Source organism: Xenopus tropicalis, chromosome 5 (genome assembly GCF_000004195.4).
Source record: "Xenopus tropicalis strain Nigerian chromosome 5, UCB_Xtro_10.0, whole genome shotgun sequence".
Taxonomy (NCBI): Eukaryota; Metazoa; Chordata; class Amphibia; order Anura; family Pipidae; genus Xenopus; species Xenopus tropicalis.
In genome coordinates, this window is record NC_030681.2 from 57,470,606 (window position 1) to 57,494,953 (window position 24,348).

The following is a 24,348-nucleotide window of genomic DNA, read 5'->3' on the forward strand; positions in this document are numbered from 1 at the left end:
TCCTGTTGCTTTCCCTGTTGCTTAGCCCCTTATCCCAAGTGATGAGGAATGGATGAATATAGTGAAACAACATCAACAGAGTCTGATTTAAAGTTAGTTTTCCAGCAAAATTTACCAAGGGCATGTATTAAACGGACACTTTCCTTTAAATAGCAATGCCTGCTATAATTGGCATGCAAGTGTTGGTCTATCAGGTTTGTGAATTTTTTAAAAATTGTGTTTTTTAGGGTTTTTAGACTCTTAAGAAGGAAGCCATTGTTTCATCAGTAATATTATGTTCAAATGCTTCTGATTTTAGAGTCTCTAATTCTCTTTTAAATTCTTTGGTACAGTGGCGTTGCTGCACATGAGTTGAGTGGAGAAACTTGCCTCAAATAGCAGCGCCTCGTAAATTACCAGGGCAGCAAAAAGCCGCAACTGGTAACTTTAAGAGCTGAATTAGCATTTTTTTAAACTAGAAATTCAGATTTTGTAGTCTGAGTGTAATTGTGCTGTCTGCACTAGCGATGCGGCCCACCCTAGACCCCCTCTAGCGCAATAAAGTTAAGTGTGGGGGGCCAGGGGTGAGGCATCACGAAAGCCGCCTCAGGTGACATTAGGTCTAGAAGCTTTGGTAAGATCTTACAGGAGGATATATCAGATAATTGTCTATTATCTTCCCTATAAAGAACCTCCCTTATCAGCTTTTCTTATGGCAATATCTTTTTAAGGTTATTTAAAACACTTATTAAAAAAAACCCTCTAAAAAATTTTGAGTCTGCTTATATGGGGAGTATTTTCTAATTCTTTATGTAGCAAGGTAAACTCTGATTTTAATTCTTTATCCTACATTCCTTTGGAACATATTCATTGTGTGATCTCTCAAATATACAGTATAAAAGTTAGATTTTGATTTAAACCTCTTTGCAGTGGTTGTTACTCCTTCTTTCCCTACATTAGGATTAACTTGAGAATTGATTGTTTTAAAGGAGAATGAAAAGTAGTTTTACCCATGTTAATTTTCATTATGCTTTCCTAAATCACTGTATTTTTCCAAAAAACGCCTCCTTTTTATGTTTTTAGCTATTGACCATTATGCAGTTTTCTTTTTCAGTTTTCATTTTTTGTCCAACATCACTTCTCCCCAGTTCAGACTTTCTGAAAAGTATTTATTGGTTCATATGCAAACAGACTCACAGACTCACAGGCCGAATGCGTCCGATTGCGTTTTTTTCGTAATGATCGGTATTTGGCGATTTTTCGGAAAATTGTCGCGACTTTTTCGTTGCCATTCCGAATGTTGCACAAAATCTGGCGACTTTTCGTAGCCTTTGCGCCGAGTACGAAAGATTTGGATTCATTCAAGCTTCAGTATGGTGACTTTTCTTGGGCCAGGTTGGAGCTGCAGGGTGCCATTGAGTCCTATGGGAGGCTTCCAAAATCATGCTAAGTCTGAAAGTTTTGCCCGCCGCTTACGAACGCTCAATACGAAAAAGTCGCGACAAGATACGAGCGTATCTTAATGGCTACGAAAAACTCGTGTTTTTTTGCGCAAATCGTATTGGTAACGAAAAAGTTGCGTCAATTTCCGAAAAGTTGTAAAGGCGCCGAAAAAATCGCAAAAAATACGAAAAAGTCGCAAAATGTTCGTTTTCCAATTGGGGATTCGTGGGTTAGTAAATGTGCCCCTTAATGTACATTATTCCAAACTCTGATATATAATGTCAAGTAGCTGGCTACAGGGTTGCTAAACCAGTTTTCAAGTACAGCAGCCCTATGAAGAAATGTTATTCTTCTGACACCTTTTAATTGACCCTGGCAATTATCTAATTCCTTTCACCAGGGCAAAGTGTCTGCATAGTTAGCTGCATTAGGCTGTAGGTTCCAAATGCACATGTTTAAATCTGGATGTGTGCAGTGTCGGACTGAGATGACAGGGGCCCACCAGAAAGCCTTGGACCAAGGACCTACTCTCAGAACTTTAATTCCTCCTCTCCTCCCTCAAACCCTTTATTATCCTAGTCTCTTTTCTCTACATACTATATTCTGTTCTTCCATCTATCAAGCTTCCTTGTTCCCATACAGAAATAGGGAATGACTATGAAAAAGGCTAAATAATTAGAAGCAAGAGGGCCCACTGACACCTGGGCCCATCGGGAGTTTCGCTGGTATCCTGGCGGGCCACACTGGATGTGTGCATGGCGTCACCAGACTAAAGAGTGGCAAGACAAGCTGTGCATGGTGAAGAATTGTTGATTAATATAATATTATTATTATTATATATAGCCAAATCTTACAACTGACATAGTTTGCTAGTGTTAAATGGCTTGTTGTGCTCTTCTTTTAAATCCATACTTCCCTCCATGAATAATTTTAAATCAGTTTCATTTATGATTTCCACACCATCTATTTAAATCCAGAAAAAAAGAGATAACATCCACAGGTTGCATTGCTGATTACATACTGATTGTACTGATTTCTATGCAGCTGTGCAATGTGCATCTAATGTACTAGAGGACTCCAAAACTGATCTACTGAGTGCACCCCCCTGTTTTAGTTATGCATAGCAGCCAAATTAAAATGTAACCTTGAAAGGGGTTTTCCACCTTAAAATTAGCTTTTGGTATTATGTAGAGCATAATATTCTCAGACAATTTACAGTTGATCTTCACTTTTTTTTTATTATTTGTCAGCTAAGTTTGGAATTTCAACACCACATCTGGTTGTTAAGGTCTAAATTGCCCTAGCAACCAGGTAGTGGTTCGAATGAGAGACTGGAATATGAATGGGAGAGGGCCTGAATAGAGACATAAGTAATACAAAGTAACAGAGGTAAGTGACCCCCTTTTAAAGGCTGTAAAGATTGAGAATTTTTAAAGGCAAATAATTTAAAATCTTTAGAAAATAAAAATTGAAGACCAATTGAAAAGTTATTAAGAATTGGCAATTCTATGACATAAAAACATTATTATTTGAGTCAAATAGAGAACAGCTTTAGTAAAAACATCAGATGACACAATGCATTATTTGCTCAGGGAGTAATTTGATTACCTGTCATGCAACATGTATGTAGTATGTAGGTAAATCAAAAAATTCCTTCAATGAGAAGATATTTTTAAAAATGTTTGTTTTGGAACATTTTTTGAGTATCTTAAATGCAAAAGTAAAGAAAAATATTAATAACTCCAATAAGCAGCCATTTCTATAAACATTATGGAGGAATCGCACAGGACATTGGGCATAACTAAATACTACTAGCATCAAAAAATAAATGGATATTTTTACTTATTTCTGTTTGATGTTGGAGCAGGCTTCCCTAATGCAGTCAGTTCCCCTAGAAAGTAAACTAACGGCAGACCTCTGACTGAAGAATGAACAATTGTAGCTAATTTTTAGACATATAAGAATACAGTTTGCAGGTATTTACGAAGCCACACATAAACAATACTAAATTAATGCTAAATGGCTTTGGTATATCACAGCAGATATAAAATAAGACGAATAAACTAATCGTAAATCAGATTTTAATACAAAGTAATTTGACAACTGGTGGGTACTCACAAATAACCTGTACTCACTATATGGTGCTGTACAGTGCACATTACATTTAGTTAGGAAGATGGGGTAAAGTTAACATCACAATATTTATAAACACTTGCTTCCATGCTTCTGTGGATCTGGATGTCTTTCCTCCATTTATCAATGTCTGTAGGAACAAAGCTAGCAACTTGGCTACTCCAAAATGGATTGGCAGTTTATAAGCCCATACATGGGGCCAATATAATGACAGGTGATTGGCCGTGTATCTAGTGGCCAGGTGTTAAGGTGTGTAACTTGCAGGTACAATGTCATATTTAACTATGTTGCTTAATTTATGAAAGAAACATTAAATAAACACTATTAAACCAACCACTAAATAAAATTATTTTATGTTTTGCTGCAGCAAAGTAAAGCAACCAAAATATTATACACACTGTAAGAGCTAAATAATGATTTCTTATTTCACAATGGAAATATGTGGATTGACATAAAATACTGTGTTTGGAAATGAAAGTTATTTCAGTAAATTTTGCAGGGCCTGTGACGTTTTCCTTTGCACCAACATCCATGCATGACAGACAGACAGTTCAGGGACGCTGCAGACACTGTAGACTGGGAGGCAGGCAATGAGTGAGTTGATGGGAGGAGAAAGAATAGTAATTGGCTGCTGCAGAGACAGACAAGATGAAGCAACCAGAAAAAGTGAGCAAGGCATAGCATTAAAAACCTTCTAGTGTAAGGGAGGGGGCGGGAAAGCCTGCAGCAGCCAACATCAAAATGTAGGTGACTAGCTGTATAGCTCCTGTGAGTCCACAGTATCACAATGAAGAAACATTCTGCACGAGTGGCCCCTCTCAGCGCTTGTAACAGTCCGGTTCTTACCCTCACCAGAGTGGAAGGTAATTCTTGTATCCGCAGCAACTGCGAAAATGGGAAGGTGGGGACAAGATTACCCTGTGGGACATCTGCAGTCAGATCAACATCTAATTCTTGGATACTTGGGGGTGATGAACTTGGTATGTTTGGAACACTTGAACAATAGAACTAAAAAATATATATTTTTTTTATTATTACTAAATAGACTATGGGTCACAAAATGCAGTTTACTTTTAATGTGTAGTAATACCAGTCCACAGTTATACAAGAGACGTATGTTTAGTTCCCATTGCTCATTTAAACACGTCTTGGTAAAATAATAACAAATGCCACTTTCACTGCTGATTTTTCTGGAACTCTGAGTTTATAGATGCTCGTTATCTTGTGGCATGGGTACTTCATTAACTTCACTCAAAAATTGAGTTTCAGTTATCTATGCTTGTCTGTATCGGCATTGATGTGCTACTGCGGCAGGGATGTCATGCTCCACTAGAAGGTCAATTTCAATTACAGGGAATTGAGACATACATTTGAGTTGCTGTAAGAAAAGTATTCACATATTTTTCTGTATTTATTTCCTTTTTAGAATTGTAGTTCCATTTTTTCGGTAGCACTAAAAATAATTGGAGCTCATATATTCTCTGGAACTCCCCCTATTTCTGAGGGATTCCTCCATGTATCCCAGTTTCCAACCACACTGTACTTTTTAAAAAATAAAAACTTTTCTTGGGTCAGATTACTTTTTTTGCTGTTATGGTACAGTAATGCTGTAATGTCATACAAACATTTCTCGTCACAGAAGCTGAAATTATTTTTATTTGGTCTCTGCATGCCATATAATTGGGTAATCTTATGCATACTGGGCAGTTAAATTATTGTATGACCTGTTTGTTATAAATTAATGGAAAGAACTACATAATTTACTGGCATTTTATAAATAAATGATGACCAAGCATGAAGACCACTGGCATTCCTTTTTAGGATGTTTCTTGGGAAATATTGGAGGTAAGATACTGTTTAATGAAAGCTTTGAGGTGTTTTTGAAAAAATTCCCAAAAAATGTAGTGGTATGGTAGCTTGAGTTTGGAGTTCATATTTTTGTGGGGTGAATTTATTGTTGTGGCATTTTTGGATTCATAATCTCAAGTATGCTGATTTTGGTTATGTTCTTTGAAAATTTGATAGTGTAGTGCTGTAGGTATTTGATTTTATTTCCATAAAACTCTACATATCAAATTGCAAATGTATTTTGTATGTATAATATACTATATAGCTCTTTATTTTAGTTTTTAGTTATTTCAGTCTGAAATCTTGCTATAAAGGTGGAAATACACAAACATACAGGCAATTTTAGAAAGCTATGGTTGCCTTGAAAACAGGGATGGAAATAGGGTAGGCAGAAACTGCACATTCCTAGGGCACCACCGTGTGGGGGGCTCTAAGATTCTAGGCATGTGCCTATTCTGCATTCCTAACTCTGGTTCTGCTAGTTAGCATTGGTGAGGTTTAAATTGTGGAATTTTTGCCCGCTGCCATGTGTGTGTGGGCTATAAGGCTTAGGGTTGGGAATGCCTGTTGATGGTAAGCATAGTATGTGTTGGGGCACTGTTACCTGTTGGCCCACCACTGCTTAAAAGAAAATAATGTATAGAATTTCTAGGTAAATTAAAAGTTCCCTCTGGAAGTTCCCTTAAAGATAGACAAAATGGTCTGTCACTGAAAAGGTTGAGGCAAGGGGCCCTAACTTTTCTGACCCGTGAGCCACATTTAAATGTAAAAAAAGTTAGGGAGCAACACAAGCATTAAAAAAATTCTGAGGTTGCCAAATAAAGGCTGTGATTGGCTACTGTGTTTAGTAGCCTTTGTGTTGACTGGCAGCCTATAGGAGGCTCTGTTTGTTAGTACACCCGGTTTTATGCAAGCAAAACTTGCCTCCAAGCCGGGAATTTAAAATTAATCACCAGCTTTGAGGCCACTGGGAGCAACATCCAACGGGTTGGTGAGAAACATGTTGCTTCTGAGCCACTGGTTGGGAATCACTGGGTTAAGACATGAAGGCGATAGACACATACTTTTTACATATTATACTTATGTATGCCTACCATTGGTTCGGACCCTTGGTGAGGGAAACAGGCTTACCTTGGAACACTGTCCAACACTAAGGGGCACATTTATTAAGCAATTTTGAAATTTTTTTTTTATTTTTCTGATATTATTTCTCGTAAATGTTAGTTTTTTTGGAAATACCTGTACATCTGGAAAAACAAAAGTCCATCATGTTTAACACCTCCAACTGACCCCCAGTGCACATTTATACGCACGCTTTTACCAACCTATCTATACATTCACATATATAAATTATATCTAGCAATATCTAAACTGTTTAATTGTAGATTTTATTATCTCAATAGCCTTGGATATTATGCTTGTTCAAGAAATCATCCAAGACCCTCTTAAAAGCATTAAGAATTTGGCATCACAACATCACGCAGCAGGACATTCCACAACCTCACTGTTCTCACTATCAAAAAACACGTACGATGCTTCAAATGAAAGTCAGCTTGCCTGATAGTTTTTTGCACTCTTTATTGGCCTCCTTGTACTTGATGAAAGTTTCAGCTGTCCCAGCTAACTTGAATGCTTTAAAATCATGTTTTTTCTTACTAACCTCAACACCAACATTTGTATCAAATCATTAAGGTTTTGCTTTGAGATGTATTTCCTTGCTTACAATGGGAATATACTGACATGTATTCATATTAAAAAACATTTCAAAGGTATTCCATTTTCCTTCTGTGTTTAACACTTCAAAAAGCCTTTCCCAGTTTATATATTGCAGAGATGCTGGAAAAGTTTGCACTTCTAATATTTTTTAGTTACTCCCTTATAGAGCTGTCTTTGCAACATTATTATTATTACTAGGTCCAACTTAGTAGGTTCTTGAAGTACCTGAAAAAAAAGTTATCATTTAGCATATTTACAAACCTGCTAGCTTTTTCTTACTTGGCCACCCCATTACTCCAGTCAAGGTCTAAATAACTTAAAAAAAACTTGACGTAGTGAAGCCTCCTCCATTTGTAATGGTATTCTTCTCACATATACAGGATGTTTATAGCATAGATCAATGATAATTTTCTTTGTAACCTTTAGTCCTGCTGAAATCACTACCCAAAGGGGTTCCAGGCCCTCGCTGTTGTTGTCTCTAGTAATTTCTTTAGCACATGGCTTTAATTTTGGCTTTACATAAAGACAAACTCCTCCACCCTTTTAAATCTCTCCTAAAAAGTGTATTACCATTTTAATTCACAGCCTAGTCACATGTTTCAAAACACCAGGTCTCAGTGATACCAAAAATGTTATCATTTTCAGCACATGCAATAAATTCCAGCTCTCCTAATTTATCTGACTAACTCTGTGCATTTGCCAGCATACAGTGGAGGTTATACTTTTCCCTCTTATTTATATATGACGTTACAGAGAGTTAGCGCTAAGGCTACTCCTTAGCTGGTAAACTGTATGCCCCCCTCACTCCCCTCCCTGACCCCTAGCTACTGCTCAGTCTACACTAGCTTCCCCATAATACTCTAGCTCACCCCCCCCACACCTTTGCCTAGTTTAAACATGCCTCCAGCCTCTTACTAAGATATCATTAATCCATATTGGTAGGAAAAATATTAATGTGTTTAATGTTTCAATTATGTATAGAAGAATTAAAGTATGGTGAATTTTGAAAAGACTCCTTTACCTGGAAAACCACAGGTTATTCTGGATAACAGGTATATCCTTATTCAGTTTTGAGTAAAGCTTTTCTTGCTAACTCTGTAGGGGGGCCCATGGATAAATCAACATTTTTTTTCCTTGGTGCGGGTCACCTGGGATTTCAGCTGGGTGGCCAAGCAAACATTTTTTTCAGGGGGACCCGGGCCCCCTTAGTTATGCCACTGGCAGAAAAGCCTCTATACTACTGAAGTTACATCACTGGTGCAGTGAAAGTCTGTACAGTACTTAAACATAAAAAATGGTGCAGGATATATCTTAAAGATAGGTTAGCCAATTTTGGTTAGTTTTAATTCGAGAAAAGTATTTCTAGTTACCGTATTCTAGTTATTACATTTTTAAAAAATAAAATTAACATCTTGAAACCTTCTGAATAAGGTTTTGACAAAGCATGTTTTCAACCTCGTGACACATATGTTTTAATTGTAGGATCCAATCCAGGGTTTGGTTTCAAATTTGGCAAATCTTTTTTTTTAGATTCAACCAAATACTTCAGGGCACATTTATGATTGCTCGAGCCTTTCAGCTTTCCTGTGACTTTAAACTCTGGGCAACTGAATAGGGGAACTATTGATGAAGATACGGTATGAATTAGGGTACAAGGTCAAGTGCTAAGGGCTATTATACAGGTTTATAAACAACTATTTTACAGTAGTACAGGTATGGGATCCCTTATCTGGAAACCTGTTATCCAGAAAGCTCCGAATTATGGAAAGCCTGTCTCCCATAGACTTCATTTTAATCAAATAATTCAGAATTTTAAAACTGATTTCCTTTTTCTCTGTAATAACAAAACAGTACCTTATAATTGATCCCAACTAAGATATAAATAATCCTTATTGGATGCAAAACAATGCTATAGGGTTTAATGTTTTATTTATTTTTTAGTAGACTTAAAGCATGGATATCCAAATTACGGAAAGATGTGGAATACCTTTGGTCTCGAGCATTCTGGATAACGGGTTTTATACCTGTATAATGCTTCTCAGCTTTTTCTCCAGGGACCCGAAAAATATGACAACTTGGCAACCCACAAACAGGCTCAGAACTAGTTATAAATAAAAACCATAATTAGGTAAAAAACTGTGGTAAAGTAAGAAATTACTTTATTAGAATTGCCCTTGCTGATATTGATGGTTGGAAAAGCAATATGTGATATACTGTAGGGCTCTTACACATGAGTAATTTAGCTTGCCTTCCCCATGTGGTGGATCTTTAATGCTTGCACGCTCCTCAGTGAGTACAATGTGATTTAAACGAAATGGCTGCGTTTCTTCCTGCTTTCCACCACAGGGGAACGCAGGCTGAACTGCCCATGTGTAAGAGACCTTATAAGAAAGTAAAAAAAAAGAACAGGTGTGTTCAGCACAAATTGCAGGAGCTGCAACCTCACCCAGGAAAGTGCTTGCAGTGAATGAACTGTAAAGGGAGTTTTTGAACAATACTGCCATCATAACATTTTTCTAATATATAATGCAATTTAATATTTAAATTAACTGTAACAGATGTTATTTAATTATATATTTTATATAGTAATTTAATTGCAGACATTTAAAGCAGAAGTAAAGATACATTTTTGTGCCTTTGAAGTTAATAAAGGCAGGTTAATTGGCTCTTGATGTACAGTTATTGACCATAGTGTATGTGAATGTGATAGTGACCTTAGATTTTAAGCTCCGCTGGTACAGTATCTGAACTGTATAAATAAAAATATATGCTGCTACTGTAAAGCTGGGCATATAACTTTTACTTTAGTATATTCAAGTTACAAATGCAACATTACTATATTATTAATTTATATATATACTGCAATTTAGTAAATTAGCAATAAATATTGTTAGGGTGTTAAATAATATTCAGTTGTCTGACAGTTTTATGATTTTATTTTAATTCAACTCAACATTTAATTCTGAGCTGGCCTGTCACAACCGATTTACAATTGGGGTAAGAATGTTGGGATCCAAACTGTGTCAAAGAATTTCAAGAGTTTCCATCCACTTTAAATAAAAATAATGAAACTACTATAGACCATGGTAGTTTGGAATTCCTTTAGGAGGGGTTGGTAAGAGACACTGTCATCACATAACTAAAAAAAAACACACGTTTAGTGTATTAAAATAATGCTACATTTCAAACAAGAACATGTGATTTCCTAACATTTTTTTTGTATAACAGAAGATCATTCTCCAGCATCTCCTGCTCCTACTGAAGCACATTTACAGGCTGCCGTTGAAGCAAATGGACCATGTCATCAGTGCTTTGTGAAATATTCAGTTACACAGATAAAAAAGTGCTCTTGGGGGATTGCCATAATCCTGTGTGTTTGCTCATCTTGGTCAGGGTCAACACAACTTGCAAAATCAACACTCAGCCGGTTTGATGCACCATTTACTCTTACATGGTTTTCAACCAACTGGAATTTTTTCTTCTTCCCTATATATTATGTTGGATATGTCCTAAAATCTAATGAAAAACAGTCTCCAAAGCAAAAATACCAGTAAGTTCTATACTCTCTTATTTTTAATAGTACACATTACTTTTATTTTTTAACTAGTCCTCTGTCCAAAAGTTCTAAAAGTAACCAATGTTACTTTTTCATGTACCTATCTCTACCTTATACTTGCTAGTAAAAAATCTAGCATAAATTAGAAGTCAGTATTAGTGGCAAAATATTCCTATATTTTTTTAATGTTTAAATGTTTTTAGTAGCCTTAAGAAATGGTCTTCCTAATTGGAAAACTCCAGATTCCAATGATTCCAGTTAGATCCCTTAGTAAGTAATTTGATTTCACTCTGTAGTTCAAAAATTAATTTTACTATGTAAGTAAGAGAATCATGAAGAATGCATTTAAAGTATTGCTCGCACAAAAATCTGCAATATTTTCCAAGTATTTATTTTCCAACCATATAAAGCTTAGAAGAATAATTTGGTGTACATGACTGGATAATAAAGAAAGATGAAGGGATATTAGGGGCCATTACAGAAGACAGTGTGTAGTTTGTGAGTTTTGGGGGCCTGGAATATTCAGAGGCAGTACTGGCAGAGAAGCAATTCCACTGTTGAGATCAGACAAGTTTTATAGCAAGATAAGGATAAGGACAACAGATCTGAGCAGACATGGAGCATAAATATTTTTTGCCATCCAGCCAGGGTCTTCCTTTAGAACTAAAACCCTTCCAATTAATAAAAATATTTTACCTCTAGATTTTCAAGGGTCTACAATACATTGAACTTGGAATTTCTGTTGACCATCAGATCACTTCTGATCACCTGTTGTGACCAGAAGAAATGACAGTCTTAATAATAAACTTGAGCAGAGTTTGAGGGTAAAAGGCGGAAATGTAATTTGACCAGATGTTTACAAAATGCACTTTAAAAGCTAAAAACAAGCTTATATCCATGATCAGAAACAAAAGTTGGAAAGCTATGTAACTAAAAAGTTTCTTTGACAAACGTATATCAGTCACCGCCTCTAAAAAAGGAAACTTTTTGATAGGCACAGAATAAAAAGGAGGAAACAAATTTGGAAACATCATAAGCCAGAGATGCCCACCTACAATACCTGAAAAGAAAGTGATTACTCTTTCTAATGCCAGGACATTTGTCCAGTTTGGATAAATGGGACCAGTAAAGGACTTGAGGCACCAAGAAGTTTGGAATGAAAATAATTTGACCCGAAGGGTTCAGAAGAAGACACAGCCACAAAATCTTTGTTATTTATATGGGGATATAATTTGGGTGAGAGGGACAGCAGTGGTTTCTTCAGTAGAAAAGGCCTTGGATAAGGCAGTTGCTTTTCTGTTCTTTGAATAATAAATTTAAAAATTAGGATCTGGAAAACAGGTTTGGAGTCGGTAAGAAAAATGTATTTAAAGGAGAACTAAAGCCTAAATAAAGAAGTAGGGCAGACCCTGCCCAAGGTGACCACAACCCTTTAGCAGGGAAGATTTGTGCCTCAAAAGATGCCCAGTAGCTCCCCATCTTCTTTTCTGCTGCTTCCCTGCACATGCTCTGTGCTGCTGTCAGTTACTGAGTTAAGGGACAGACTCAAAATATACTACATAAATAGAATATAAATGTCACAGTAAAAAGCTGATTAGTAATTCATTCAGATTCACATTACATGACAGATCTAAAACCAGGGTATTTGCATCAGAATTGAATAATTCTGCTCCTCTCAGGAGGAGACGGAAATCTAAGTGATTGAGGGGATGCTGCAGCCTTACTTTTAACCTCTGGACAACCAGTATGGCAGGTATTGAAAGATTTCAAAGAGGCTGTTCACTGATTACATTTTTGTGTGTGGGGTTTACATGTCCTTTAAAATAATTTTGAATGACAACCATTTCTGTTCTTCTTCCTGTTAATTGTAGTCATTGTTTACATTGTTTACACAATATATGTTTGTTTTTTACTACAAATATTAAATTAGTTAATAGTATGGTCATATTAAGCTGGTTCCAGTATTTCTTCATTTGTAATTTGTTCTGGGTCACTGGAACCAAATTTAGCATTATTCCTTGTTGGGTGTTCAACAATGTGTAACATGAAATCATAATGCCACACATTTATTACCTTGTTTCAATTAACTGTGCTGCCATTTTTATTGTTTCAGTCAATATCTGGGTTATTCATAATCACATTTATAATACTTGCTCCAAACTTGCTGCCTCTTCTGTTTGCAACAGCAGCTGTGCTTCTTCCTCTTGCCTTACTGTGGAGGTCTGTAGGATTTTACTAGTATTAACTTGTCCGTTGCCTTACATTCTCCTTCAGAACTTATTAATTTATACTGGGTTTTAAATCATGCTTAAAATACAAATATATACCCCCTTCTTTTTAATTTCCCTATACCACCTCAAGGAGGAATAGCCCTCTGTATTTACTGCCCAATTGTGTGACTGATCTCTTCTCTGCCTTGCCTAGTTTAAAATCTCCTTCAGCCTTCTAGCAATCTTCTGCTGCCCATTATCATTGCGGTAAACAGCCTGTTGCTGTTAGAAGAATCATTCCCATTCTCTAAAAACACAAAGCCCTCCTGCTTACACCAGTCTCTTATCCATACATTTCCCTAAGCTCCCACTACCATTATAATGTAGCACAGGCAGTATATCTGAGATAAATCCCTGGGAAATCCTCGCCTAGCTTCCTAAAATCATTTTTATAGACTTTTCCCTGCAGTTAACTTTGTTATTGGTATTTGTCTTTCTTGATCCCTAATTCTTTCCTACCCCCTCCCAATAATCAGTCAGTTTGGCATGATTTGTGGCAGACTACCCTATTAGCCTTTCTTATAACTGAACCCCTTGTTACTACAACCTGCTTTTTCATCCTGTTACTCTGTGCCCCTCCTATACTAGAGTGCCTTCACCACAGGGTTCCTGGGTTGTCAGCTTGTGACATATATGCCTTTTAGAGCTGCCTTCCCCAGCATAATCACTCAAAATGGCAAATCTGGTGTTGTGTACAAGTTGATGACCAACAACCCACCCCTCAATCCCTTACTTGCCATTTTAGCTCATCTACCTTAGTCTGTTTATGCTTAAGTTTGCATGTCTCCTTCAATGCCTTACACTCTGTAATGTTCCATGGGATGGCTGCTCCAAAACTGCATGCAAATTTTACTGTCTAATTCCTTTTGTTTTTAACACCTTCTTAACCCTTATTCACATCTAACACTTAGACCACATGCAGCACTCACTTTACAGGTTACTGTTCAGCCTCAAATTTTTAAGGTTTCAAGCTAAAGAATGGAAATCCTAATGAGGTTTTAACTAATAATTAACTTCATTGGATGATGGCACCAGAATGCTGAGTGCAGCCTTGTACCAGATGGTCCAGTTGCAATGGGCCGTCGTCCTGAACTGCAGCAGCCTGCACAGGATTAGATGTATCATGGGAACTGGTGGAAAGGTATATAGCATATTGAAATCCCATGGCGCAGCAGAACAGAAGCATGCTTATATGGGGGTAATGGTATGAGATTCCAAAGGCAGTGCAGAAATATGCCCAATAAAGGAAACCAAGGCCTAATAAACTTGTAAGGAAATAAGATGAAAAATAAAAGAAATAAAAATCAAAGGAGCAGGGCTCCCTGGCTTCCTACCTCCAGGAAGCAGGATAGCAAGAAAATGCTGGGGGAAGGGTTAACACGGGGAAAAGGGGAAAGCCTAGGAGTACGACCTAGTCTTTTTTTGTTGTTATGCCATCCTGTCTTCTAAATGGAAGAGCACATTAACCCTATTGTTTCCTGTGCTGCCTAGAGACACACTGAGAAAATGCTATCCAACTTTTGTGATACCAAGGGAGGGACCTTTTCTGGACTATTTGTGGAGGGCCTATAATGGGAGCCAGTTTTGAACACTGCCTTTTTTAAAACAACACCCACTTCAAACCACACCCATGTTACCACAAGAGCTTTTAAAACCATGCCCACATTAATGGTGGTAGCACAACCATCACTCATATGTCAAAAAAAGTTTATGATGTCATATTAAGACATACCCTTAAATCCATATGCCTCCTCCTCCCTTATGGATAGTACAACAATCCCCAGCACATAATAACACACCTTAGGGACCCCCTAACAATTATTTCCAAAAGCTAACAAACTCCCTGAACAAACCCCACCAGGTTCAACTCCAACAACCAGCATAGTGCAAGCAGAGTATGGCACACACAGGAAGCATAGGGCAGGCAGAGTATAGCCACATACAGGCAGCATAGGGCAAGCAGAGTATGGCAAACACAGGCAGCATGGGGTAGGCAGGGTGTGGCACACAAAGCAGCATAGGGCAGGGAAAGTATGTCATACACAGGCAGGGCAGGCTAAGTATGGTACACACAGGCAGAGTAGGGCAGGCAAAGTAAGTAATGAGACTACTGCACGATTAATGTTTTGGGCTGAACTATGTACAGTGACACAATGGCAGCACTGCTCCTCAGTCTGCCCAAGGTGTGAACAGCTGAACAATGTAGGTGCCTACAGCCTGAATCTAAGGTGTGAACAATTCAGTCTGATACTGATACCATTTAAAGCTTACATAAAGGTAAGCAATCAGACGGGTGGGGTGCCACACTAGGGGGACTGTGGCCTGGATGCAGCCAGTGGGCTGCCAGTTGGACAGCACTGATCTACAGGCTTATAAAACTGTATATGAGACACAAAAGGAGAGAAATATGAGAGAAATGATAGGCCCAAACATATTGTCATGATTCCCATCAAAAGAATTGTCTCTCTCATCAAAAGAATTGTCTCTCGCGTCTAAAAGAATTGTCGCGCATCAAACGTATTGTCTCTTGCTTCAGAAAGAATTGTCTCTCATCAAAAGAATTGTCTCAAGCCAAAAAGAATTATCTGTCATCAAAAGAATTGTCGTGCGTCCAAAGTATTGACGCCCGTGAAAATAATTTTTTGATGCACAACATTTTCCCTTTTCGCAAATTTTCTGCTGTTTCGCGAATCTTTTGGCAGATTTTTGGGACAGATTTGCTCATCACTATGGGGCACATTTACTAATCCACGAACGCTCCGATCGTTCGACCGGTGAATTTTTGGTGACTTTTTCGTACCTGTGCAACTTTTTCGTATTTTTGGCGACTTTTACATACGTTGTGACAAAATCGTATTGTCGCGCTGAGTACGAAAGTTTCGGATTCATTTAAGCTTCGGTATCGTGACTTTCCTTGGGCCAGGTTGGATCTGCAGAGTGCCATTGATTCCTATGGGAGGCTCCCAGAATCATGCAAAGTTGGAAAGGTTTTCCTGCATTTTACGATCGTTCTGATACGAAAATTTTGTGACTTTCGGATCGCCAATACGATATTATCGTGACTAATACGATTTTTTCGTAAGCATATTCATGATATTTGCAATCTTAAAAAAATTATCGTATCCAATCCGAATTTATCCCATTCGGAACCTCATTTAAATAAAAAAATCTAAAATCTTAAATTTTTCAAGTTTATGAGCTCAAAAAACTTGAGTTTGAGAATATGGTTTGACTTTGTCTATGGCAACTCCCATTTATTTCTATATAAACTTGCAAACTTTTATATGACAAATTTTTACATCACTCCCTTAAAGAAGAGCCGGTAGGACTGCACATTTTTTTGAATACACAGTACTACTGGTTGCTGTAAAAACCATTCTATTTTGGCCTTTACAGTGAGGGAAGCAGTTACATTTTTTTTTGCATTTTGCTGACTAACCTTTCAAACACCCCAATCCTGCTGACTTTTTTTTTATTTAAAATTATGCTTTTCTACACCTTTCACAAACCATTCCTATTTAATGTAATATAGACTCCAATAGTGGAGTGAAGTACCAGGGATACATAAAGAGGAGCTAAGAGACCCACTAACTACTGTTTTTTTGCATAATGAAAGCAAATGTCATTCTAAACAATTTACATACAATATATATTTAACATTTTTTTTTTCATTATTTGTAAATGTAATTGCAACAAAATATTTGTCCAGCCCTTTCCTTTCTGATTGTGATTCTTGAAACAGTTTAGCAGAGTCTGTTCTACTTCACGTTTGGTAGCTACATTCTTTCTGAAGCCAGAATGAAAAATATAGAGCACGGGTGTCCAAAAGTTAGATCACGGTCTACCAGTAGATCACTTTAAAGTTTCTGGTAGACCCCGAGGTGTAATGCAGTGGGATGACATCCCGACACTCCCCCCCCTCCCCCCCCCCACCAGGCTGCTGTATATATCTGTTCCCACTTATATATGTTTCTGTGCACAGACTACAAAGTGGGCCATGTAGAAGGGAAGTAAAAACTACTACAATCCTTTCACATTAAACTTGAATTTGGCACTTGAATAATGAATTAAATGTGAATTTAGCACTGCATTTATATATTGCTATGTGTATTTGTTAAACATCGATTGATGCTTATTGCCCCTAATGCTAGACATCACACTATTTTAACTGTGGTAGATCTCATGACGGATGCCAGGTGGCAAGAGTAGATCACAGGGTGACAAAGTCTATACCAGGCACCCCTGATATAGAGAATATAAACACTTAGGCAGATATAGATAAGACCCATGCCTTGCAGCCCCTGACTCTTCCCAACCTATGCTTCTTAATAGCATGCATGTTAGGGGGCATTACAGAGGGTGGTGTAAACACACTTCTTTACTGTGTTCAGCAGAGCAAAGAACAGCTCAGATCAGTTGTACTCCCATTATACTTTACACAGCAGAAAGTACTCACACAACCCATATTAGAGTTATCCTACAAACTAAGGGGCTGATTTACTAACCCACGAATCCGACCCGAATTGGAAAAGTTCCGACTTGAAAACGAATATTTTGCGACTTTTTCGTATGTTTTGCGATTTTTTCGGATTCTGTACGAATTTTTCGGATCCAATACGATTTTTGCGTAAAAACGCGAGTTTTTCGTATCCATTACGAAAGTTGCGTAAAAAGTTGCGCATTTTGCGTAGCGTTAAAACTTACGCGAAAAGTTGCGCATTTTTCGTAGCGTTAAAACTTAACGCTACGAAAAATGCGCAACTTTTCGCGTAAGTTTTAACGCTACGCAAAATGCGCAACTTTTTACGCAACTTTCGTAATGGATAGGAAAACTCGCGTTTTTACGCAAAAATCGTATTGGATCCGAAAAATTCGTAAAGAATCCGAAAAAATCGCAAAACATACGAAAAAATCGCAAAGTACCGATCATTACGAAAAAAACGCAATCGGACTCCATTCGACCCGTTCGTGGGTAAGTAAATCAGCCCCTTAGACAACAGTATTTAAAAATATATTTATGACCTGTATTAAATCATTCTGCCTGCAGCCTTTTGCCTTCTTATTGTCCTTTATAACAATATAGTAAATGTTCTAGCAAGCTATTATCTCCTTATTTTCTTGCTATATTTTTTTTAGGGAATGCTGCAGATTTTTTGGAGACAATGGACTGACATTAAAGGCATTTCTTACAAAGGCAGCTCCATTCGGTGTTCTTTGGATACTAACAAATTATCTTTATTTACATGCTATAAAAAAAATAAGCACAACTGATGTTTCTGCCTTGTTCTGCTGCAATAAAGCCTTTGTATTTTTACTTTCCTGGATTATCCTGCGGGACAAGTTTATGGGTGTTAGGGTAAGTCAAATAAAATGTTGGATTCAATTATTTATTGTCTGTATCTGTACTAAAGCTGGTTTGACAAGTTTTTGTTACTTAATTTTCATCATTTACTTTCTCTGAAGTAAAAAAAATGTAGCATAATGTAAAATTATGTCTCAGGGAAATAAGGGTCAAAGCTGTACCTTGTTGCACTCTGCAGCATATTTTTAATTGCTCCAAATTATAGGAAGGCCATCTCCTATAGAGCCCATTTTAAGCAAGTAATTTTAATTAATAAAAATGTTTTCCCTTATTATAATAAAACAATACCTTGTACTTGATCCTGACTAAACTGAATTAACCCATATTGCTAAAATAATTCCACTGGATGTGTTTAATGTTTAAATTATTTTGTATGGAGTATGGACATCCAAATTACGAAAATATCAATTATCCAAAAAAACCCAGGTCCCAAGCATTATGAATAATAGATCCCATCCCTTACCTGTACAAAATACCTAGTGATGCACCCCATTATAGTCTGCTATTTGTATTGCCAACACAATACATTTGGAGCTGCTTAGATTTGTATGGAATAATAAGTGGAACTGCTAAGGTCCCATTTCAACTTAATGCCTATGGTTATCTCGGCACTCTTCTCAGATCTGATCAGTACTTACAGAGCACATGCTACTTGCTGTTAGGCAGTAAATTTCAACAAGCATTAACTTCAGTACATGCTCATAATAAGGTGCTGATGTCATGCACATTAGACAAATATTATTTAATAACATTTCCACAAAAATGTTTTGTGACATCTACATAATTGTATTTTCACAACTTAGCATATTGCAACCAGTCTTTAGGGATGAACTGTATAGATATATAGTAACTTTAAAGTCTAAAACTACTTTTTTCTTTGTTTTAGATTGTAGCTGCTATTTTTGCTATTGCAGGAATTGTGATGATGACTTATGCAGATGGATTTCACAGTCATTCAGTCATAGGAATTGCATTGGTGGTTGGATCTGCATCTATGTCTGCACTTTACAAGGTACCTTATACACAGAAATAATGAAAAATATACTAGGGGTGATTTTATACTCCTCAATAATGTTTTTGGGAAAACAGACTTGGACATTTTTCAGGGCTGCCTTTTTAAGGTACCCCAAACAGTTGCAGTGAGGTTCATTCGGGATTAGTTCACATCTATATACCGTATATACTCGAGTATAAGCCGATCCGAATATAAGCCGAGGTACCTAATTTCACCTAAGAAAACTGGAAAAATGTATTGACTCGAGTATAAGCCCCTCAATGGTGCAGCATGAAAAGTATCCATATACCGGTATACAAAATCTTTAATCCCATAAGTAAATATGGCATTTCTGTATTCTTTAAATACGCCAAATTGCACCAAATTGCAAGCAGCAGATAAAATAGAATTGCTCTTCACTTCACTGCATGGAGGTTGGAGGTCCGTAATTCATAGGACTACTAATTTTTAAAGAAAAGCTCAATTTATTCAGGCTATGGATTTTCCAGCAAACAGCCCTAATATAAACAAATATGAGTGTATTAAGCAAGGCTAGGGACCACGGCTAGCACAAGGATATCATAACCAAGCATCTCAATAGTGTGGAGTAACAGCACTGCTCTTTGTGTCACTTACTGTCATTGTCATTCTGCCAAATATTGGCACTAACAGTAGCAACAGTAACACGCTGCTGGAGGCCGGCACGCTCAACTACCGTATTGCATGAAGTTTGAGTGCAATTACCGTATATACCCGAGTATAGGCCGATGGTTACTTTTAAAGCACATTTTTAGGGCTGAAAAACTCGGCTTATACTCGAGTATATACGGTATGGCCATATATGGTTCACATCTATATATGACTTATGGGCCAGGGGCCTGACAACTCTTAATTTATTTTGAAACAACATTATTCAACATATCAAAACTCAAGCTTACAACATTTCTGTTTTTCAACTTGGCAAAATCATATACTCCTGCCCCATTTCATTTTTTTTAAATCACAGTTTTGGTATATATATTGTGAGAGGCTTTTGAATAATGCTTAAAATCATATATACCTCTAACAGGTATAGTGTTGCCAAAGGCTGGTAGTGATTACATTGTTCCTTTCTCTATACCTGTTATTCTGCATCAGTTCGCATCCAAATCTTATACTAGACAAGGGCCACATGTGCATGCAATTTTGCATATTTTTTTGGAAAGTACACATGAGCATGAGCCCGGTTGGAAGGCTCATGTCAAAAAAGGGGGGAGGTACATTTTGCCTTTAAAGCCTAAACAATATATGGCTAGAAATGCTATATACATATATATATATAGCAAGACAATGAGCCGCACACGCAGGGACTTTGTTAGAAAACAAAACATTTTTTAATGAAAACGATCCAACGTTTCGAGCACTAACTGTGCTCTTCCTCAGGAACCTGAGGAAGAGCACAGTTGGTGCTCGAAACGTTGGATCGTTTTCATTAAAAAAAATTTTGTTTTCTAACAAAGTCCCTGCGTGTGCGGCTCATTGTCTTGCTATATACATGGTTTTTGCAAGAACCTGGGGCATTTGATTACTATTAGGGTGTGCTCTGTTCTTTTCTGTATATATATATATATAGCACAATTAGAACAAATGCCGCACTCACATGACTTAGTGGAAAAATAAAAAATGCATTTATTGTGAAAAAACGTCAATCTAACATTTCGGCCGTATCCACAGCCTTTCTCAAAGAAAGAAAAGTGGTCGTACAGTTTGAACTCCGGTCCCACCACCTTCTTTTCCAAGTAAACCATTGTGGGGTATATAATTCATTGGTGACAGGCAAATCGTTGGCTAAGGAACACTTGGCCAAATTCTATTCATTGATAAAAAGTTATCTTGTGGTTTATCATGTGAAAGCTCATAGACAAGATTAAATTCAAGGAGAAAAACCTTTTTCCAAAATTCAGTTCCAGTTTTTTCCCATAGACTTTAATAGAGTTTTTACATGATAAACTTTAAGATTTTTCTAAAATGAATTGCATTACAAATTGAATCTCATCAATAAGTTTTCACATGATAAAAAATGTTCTCACTGAATTGAATCTGGCCCTTTGTGAGAACAACAGTAAACTCTTCTACAATGCTAACACTCTATTTGAATGATACTGTAAAGTTTTTGATGTTTTTCTTTGTGCGGCTACAACCTCAACCATTATGCCAGGACAACTGCACCACCTGCCGGTATGCCATGGAATTTAGAACTCATGCTGTGGAGAATGGTCTTAGAAATGAGGCCCTGGTAGCAGCCCTTTGGCAAAAATGTTCTGTTAAAGAATATCCCAGAGGTCTGTTTGTTTCCTAGAAGATTTATAGATTGATATGATTGGGTTGTGAGAGCAGGATGGAACTCATAACAGTTACAATGTTTCCTGGGGACAGAGGTCCCTTGAATTGTGTCTGGTACATTGGAACTGGATGAATGTGTAACTGGCACATGTTGAAATGTTGGTACTCATTTGAAGCAACACAGAAAATAAAAACTGGGATTCTGTTGTTGAGTTTAGTGGAATTTCAAATTCCATAAGGCAAGCAGGGCCGCTGCTGGCCAAATGGGTGCCCTAAGCAGAAATTTACTTTTGTGCCCCCTCCCCCAAATATTACGGAAGTAAAAATAAAATAATTAAAAAAAACACCTACTATAGGGGCCCCACACACAGTGCCCCCAATTGCCCCCATAGACAATGCCCCCATAGTAAGTGCCCCCAATAGCCCCCATAGATTGATTGAACTATCCGGGACAGCGGGATGCGCTATAAAAACCGGCGGGACAGTGTTGAGGGGTATGTTATAATATATAAAAATGTTTTTTTTTTGGAGCAGCTGGGATGGTGCCCCCCTGGGAGTTGGTGCCCCCCTGGGAGTTGGTGCCCTATGCAGAGTACTCTGCTTATAGGGAGCGGCGTCCCTGAAGGCAAGAAATAACTTCAGCAGGTAACTGCAATTAAATATATTTCAGAGTAGTGGACAGAGTTCTTCCTTGCCTTATGGAATCTGCAATTCCTTCAGTGCAGCACAGAGCACTTATAAGTAAGATGTATGATCTTCAATATATACAGCTTACTAATGATTTTTACAGTCATGCATATACATCCATAATCACATGTTGCAAATGCTTGTATCACTAGTCCAGCATATAGATACAGTATATTCCTGTATATTTAATAATCTCCATTTATTCATTTTCTTCTGTTTCTTGCAGGTGTTGTTTAAGCTTATCCTAGGTGGTGCCAGTTTTGGTGAAGCAGCCTTATTTTTATCAGTTCTAGGCATATTTAATGTTTTATTTATCACCTGCATCCCTATAATTCTTTACTTCACAAAAGTGGAATACTGGGGTTCTTTTGAAAAAATTCCCTGGTGCAGCCTTTGTGGATTCTCTTTTCTTCAACTAAGTGAGTAAAATATTACATCTTTATAAATATATGTGTTCCGGTACTTTATTTGATATTAAACACAAACATTGTGTACTTACCCCCCCCCCCTTATTCACATCCTAAATTACCCAGCTGTCCCAGGGCAGCAGAACATCACTGAGGGTTAACAAGCAGAGAGTAATGTGGCTAGCTTGAAAACATCTGGGCAGCAATTCTGGGAGATCACAACCCATTCCTGAGTGAATGACCATTTTTGAAACATGAAGGAAAGAATACTTGCCAGGGAGGCTGATTTGTGACCCGAAGTTCAATATGTGACACACTTGCCTGTTGAGAATACCAGTCCATAAAAACTGCCTGTGTGTATTTTTTATTTAGTAGTTGGGTGACATTTTGACCCCATTTGGTGGAATCACTGAACAATTTTGTGCTGGCTTTACAAATCTCTCCCAGTGCTGTAACACACAGTAATATGCTGTTAAAAAAATTCAGTTCAAATTTTCTAAACACTTTGCCTATAAATCATTTATTACCTCTTCCCTTAGTAGGAAATTTCTTAACCTAACTGTCCACACAGTAAAGAAACCCTTTCTGTCTTATTGGTGATATCTCCTTTTTCTTGATTATGCAAATTAGGTCTGTTTATCATTTATCTTCTAAGCAGTCTCCTTTATAGAAAGACCCTAGCAACCAGATAACTGCTGAAATTCCAAACTGGAGAGCTTCGGAACAAAAAGTAAAATACTTGAAAAACTACCATTAATAAAAAATTGCAAAATGTCTCAGAAGTTGACTCACAGGTGAACAACCCCTTTAAGGGAGACAGACCAAAAATAAAACCAAAAAATGAAAGATGTAAAGATACCAGATCATTTAGTGCCCCAAAAACAATGTATGACTTTGCAAAGCAAACTGCAGACATTCAGCCACTATTTTATGAACACTAAACTACAGACTAGAGAAAATTTCTCTTTTTCTTACTTCAAGATAATATTTTTATAGTACTCAAAGATCACATTAAAGCCCTTCTGATCAAACATGACAAAAGGTGGCAATACACAAGCAGATTTAAAGGGAACCTAAGAGAAGGGAAGGGGAATGTGTGGAGTGCAGTGTCATCTAGGAAGTGCTGAATGGAAAGTTAAAGTATTTGGCTCTATGCCTGGGCCCATTCAGACAAAAAAAAAGAGTTTGGTTTCGAAATTAAGTTAATCCTTTTTGGTGGCTCCAGATTGTCTGAGTAAAATAAAAAAGGAATACTTAATATTTATGGAAGCTTATATAAATAATGACATACACCAGTAGTGGTAGAGGAAGTGCTGAAATGCATGGTTCCAGTATAAAAGAGAGTAAAGAAAATACATATACAAATACAGCAATGTCCACTTTATCTGAATGAACTAAATGCGGGAATGTTCTTTGCATGGGATTCCAGACAGAGTGGGAAATTATTGGCAGTGTTAAAAGACAAACAAGTTGCTACATTTATACTGTATACCCAATATCAAAATTAAACAGTAAGTAACTTATCAACTTGCCATTGTTTCTCCAGGAGGCTGCCACCTTCCCACATGTTGTATAGGTTGTAGTTGTTAGTATCCACTGCCACCCCTTATTTACAGTGCACTTAGGTGTAT

At 37.2% G+C, this 24,348-nt stretch overlaps 1 protein-coding gene across 1 annotated transcript in view; it reads left to right on the forward strand.

The window, feature by feature from the left end:
• Nucleotides 1-4,233: 4,233 nt before the first annotated feature.
• Nucleotides 4,234-24,348, forward strand: part of slc35f3 (solute carrier family 35 member F3) — a 46,222-nt gene continuing 26,107 nt past the window's right edge. The window contains exons 1-5 of the mRNA XM_031903069.1: nt 4,234-4,535; nt 10,348-10,669; nt 18,082-18,301; nt 19,194-19,319; nt 22,537-22,729. Coding sequence (XP_031758929.1) covers nt 4,343-4,535; nt 10,348-10,669; nt 18,082-18,301; nt 19,194-19,319; nt 22,537-22,729 — 1,054 coding nt within the window. The 5' untranslated portion in view covers nt 4,234-4,342. The remainder of the gene's footprint in view (nt 4,536-10,347; nt 10,670-18,081; nt 18,302-19,193; nt 19,320-22,536; nt 22,730-24,348) is intronic.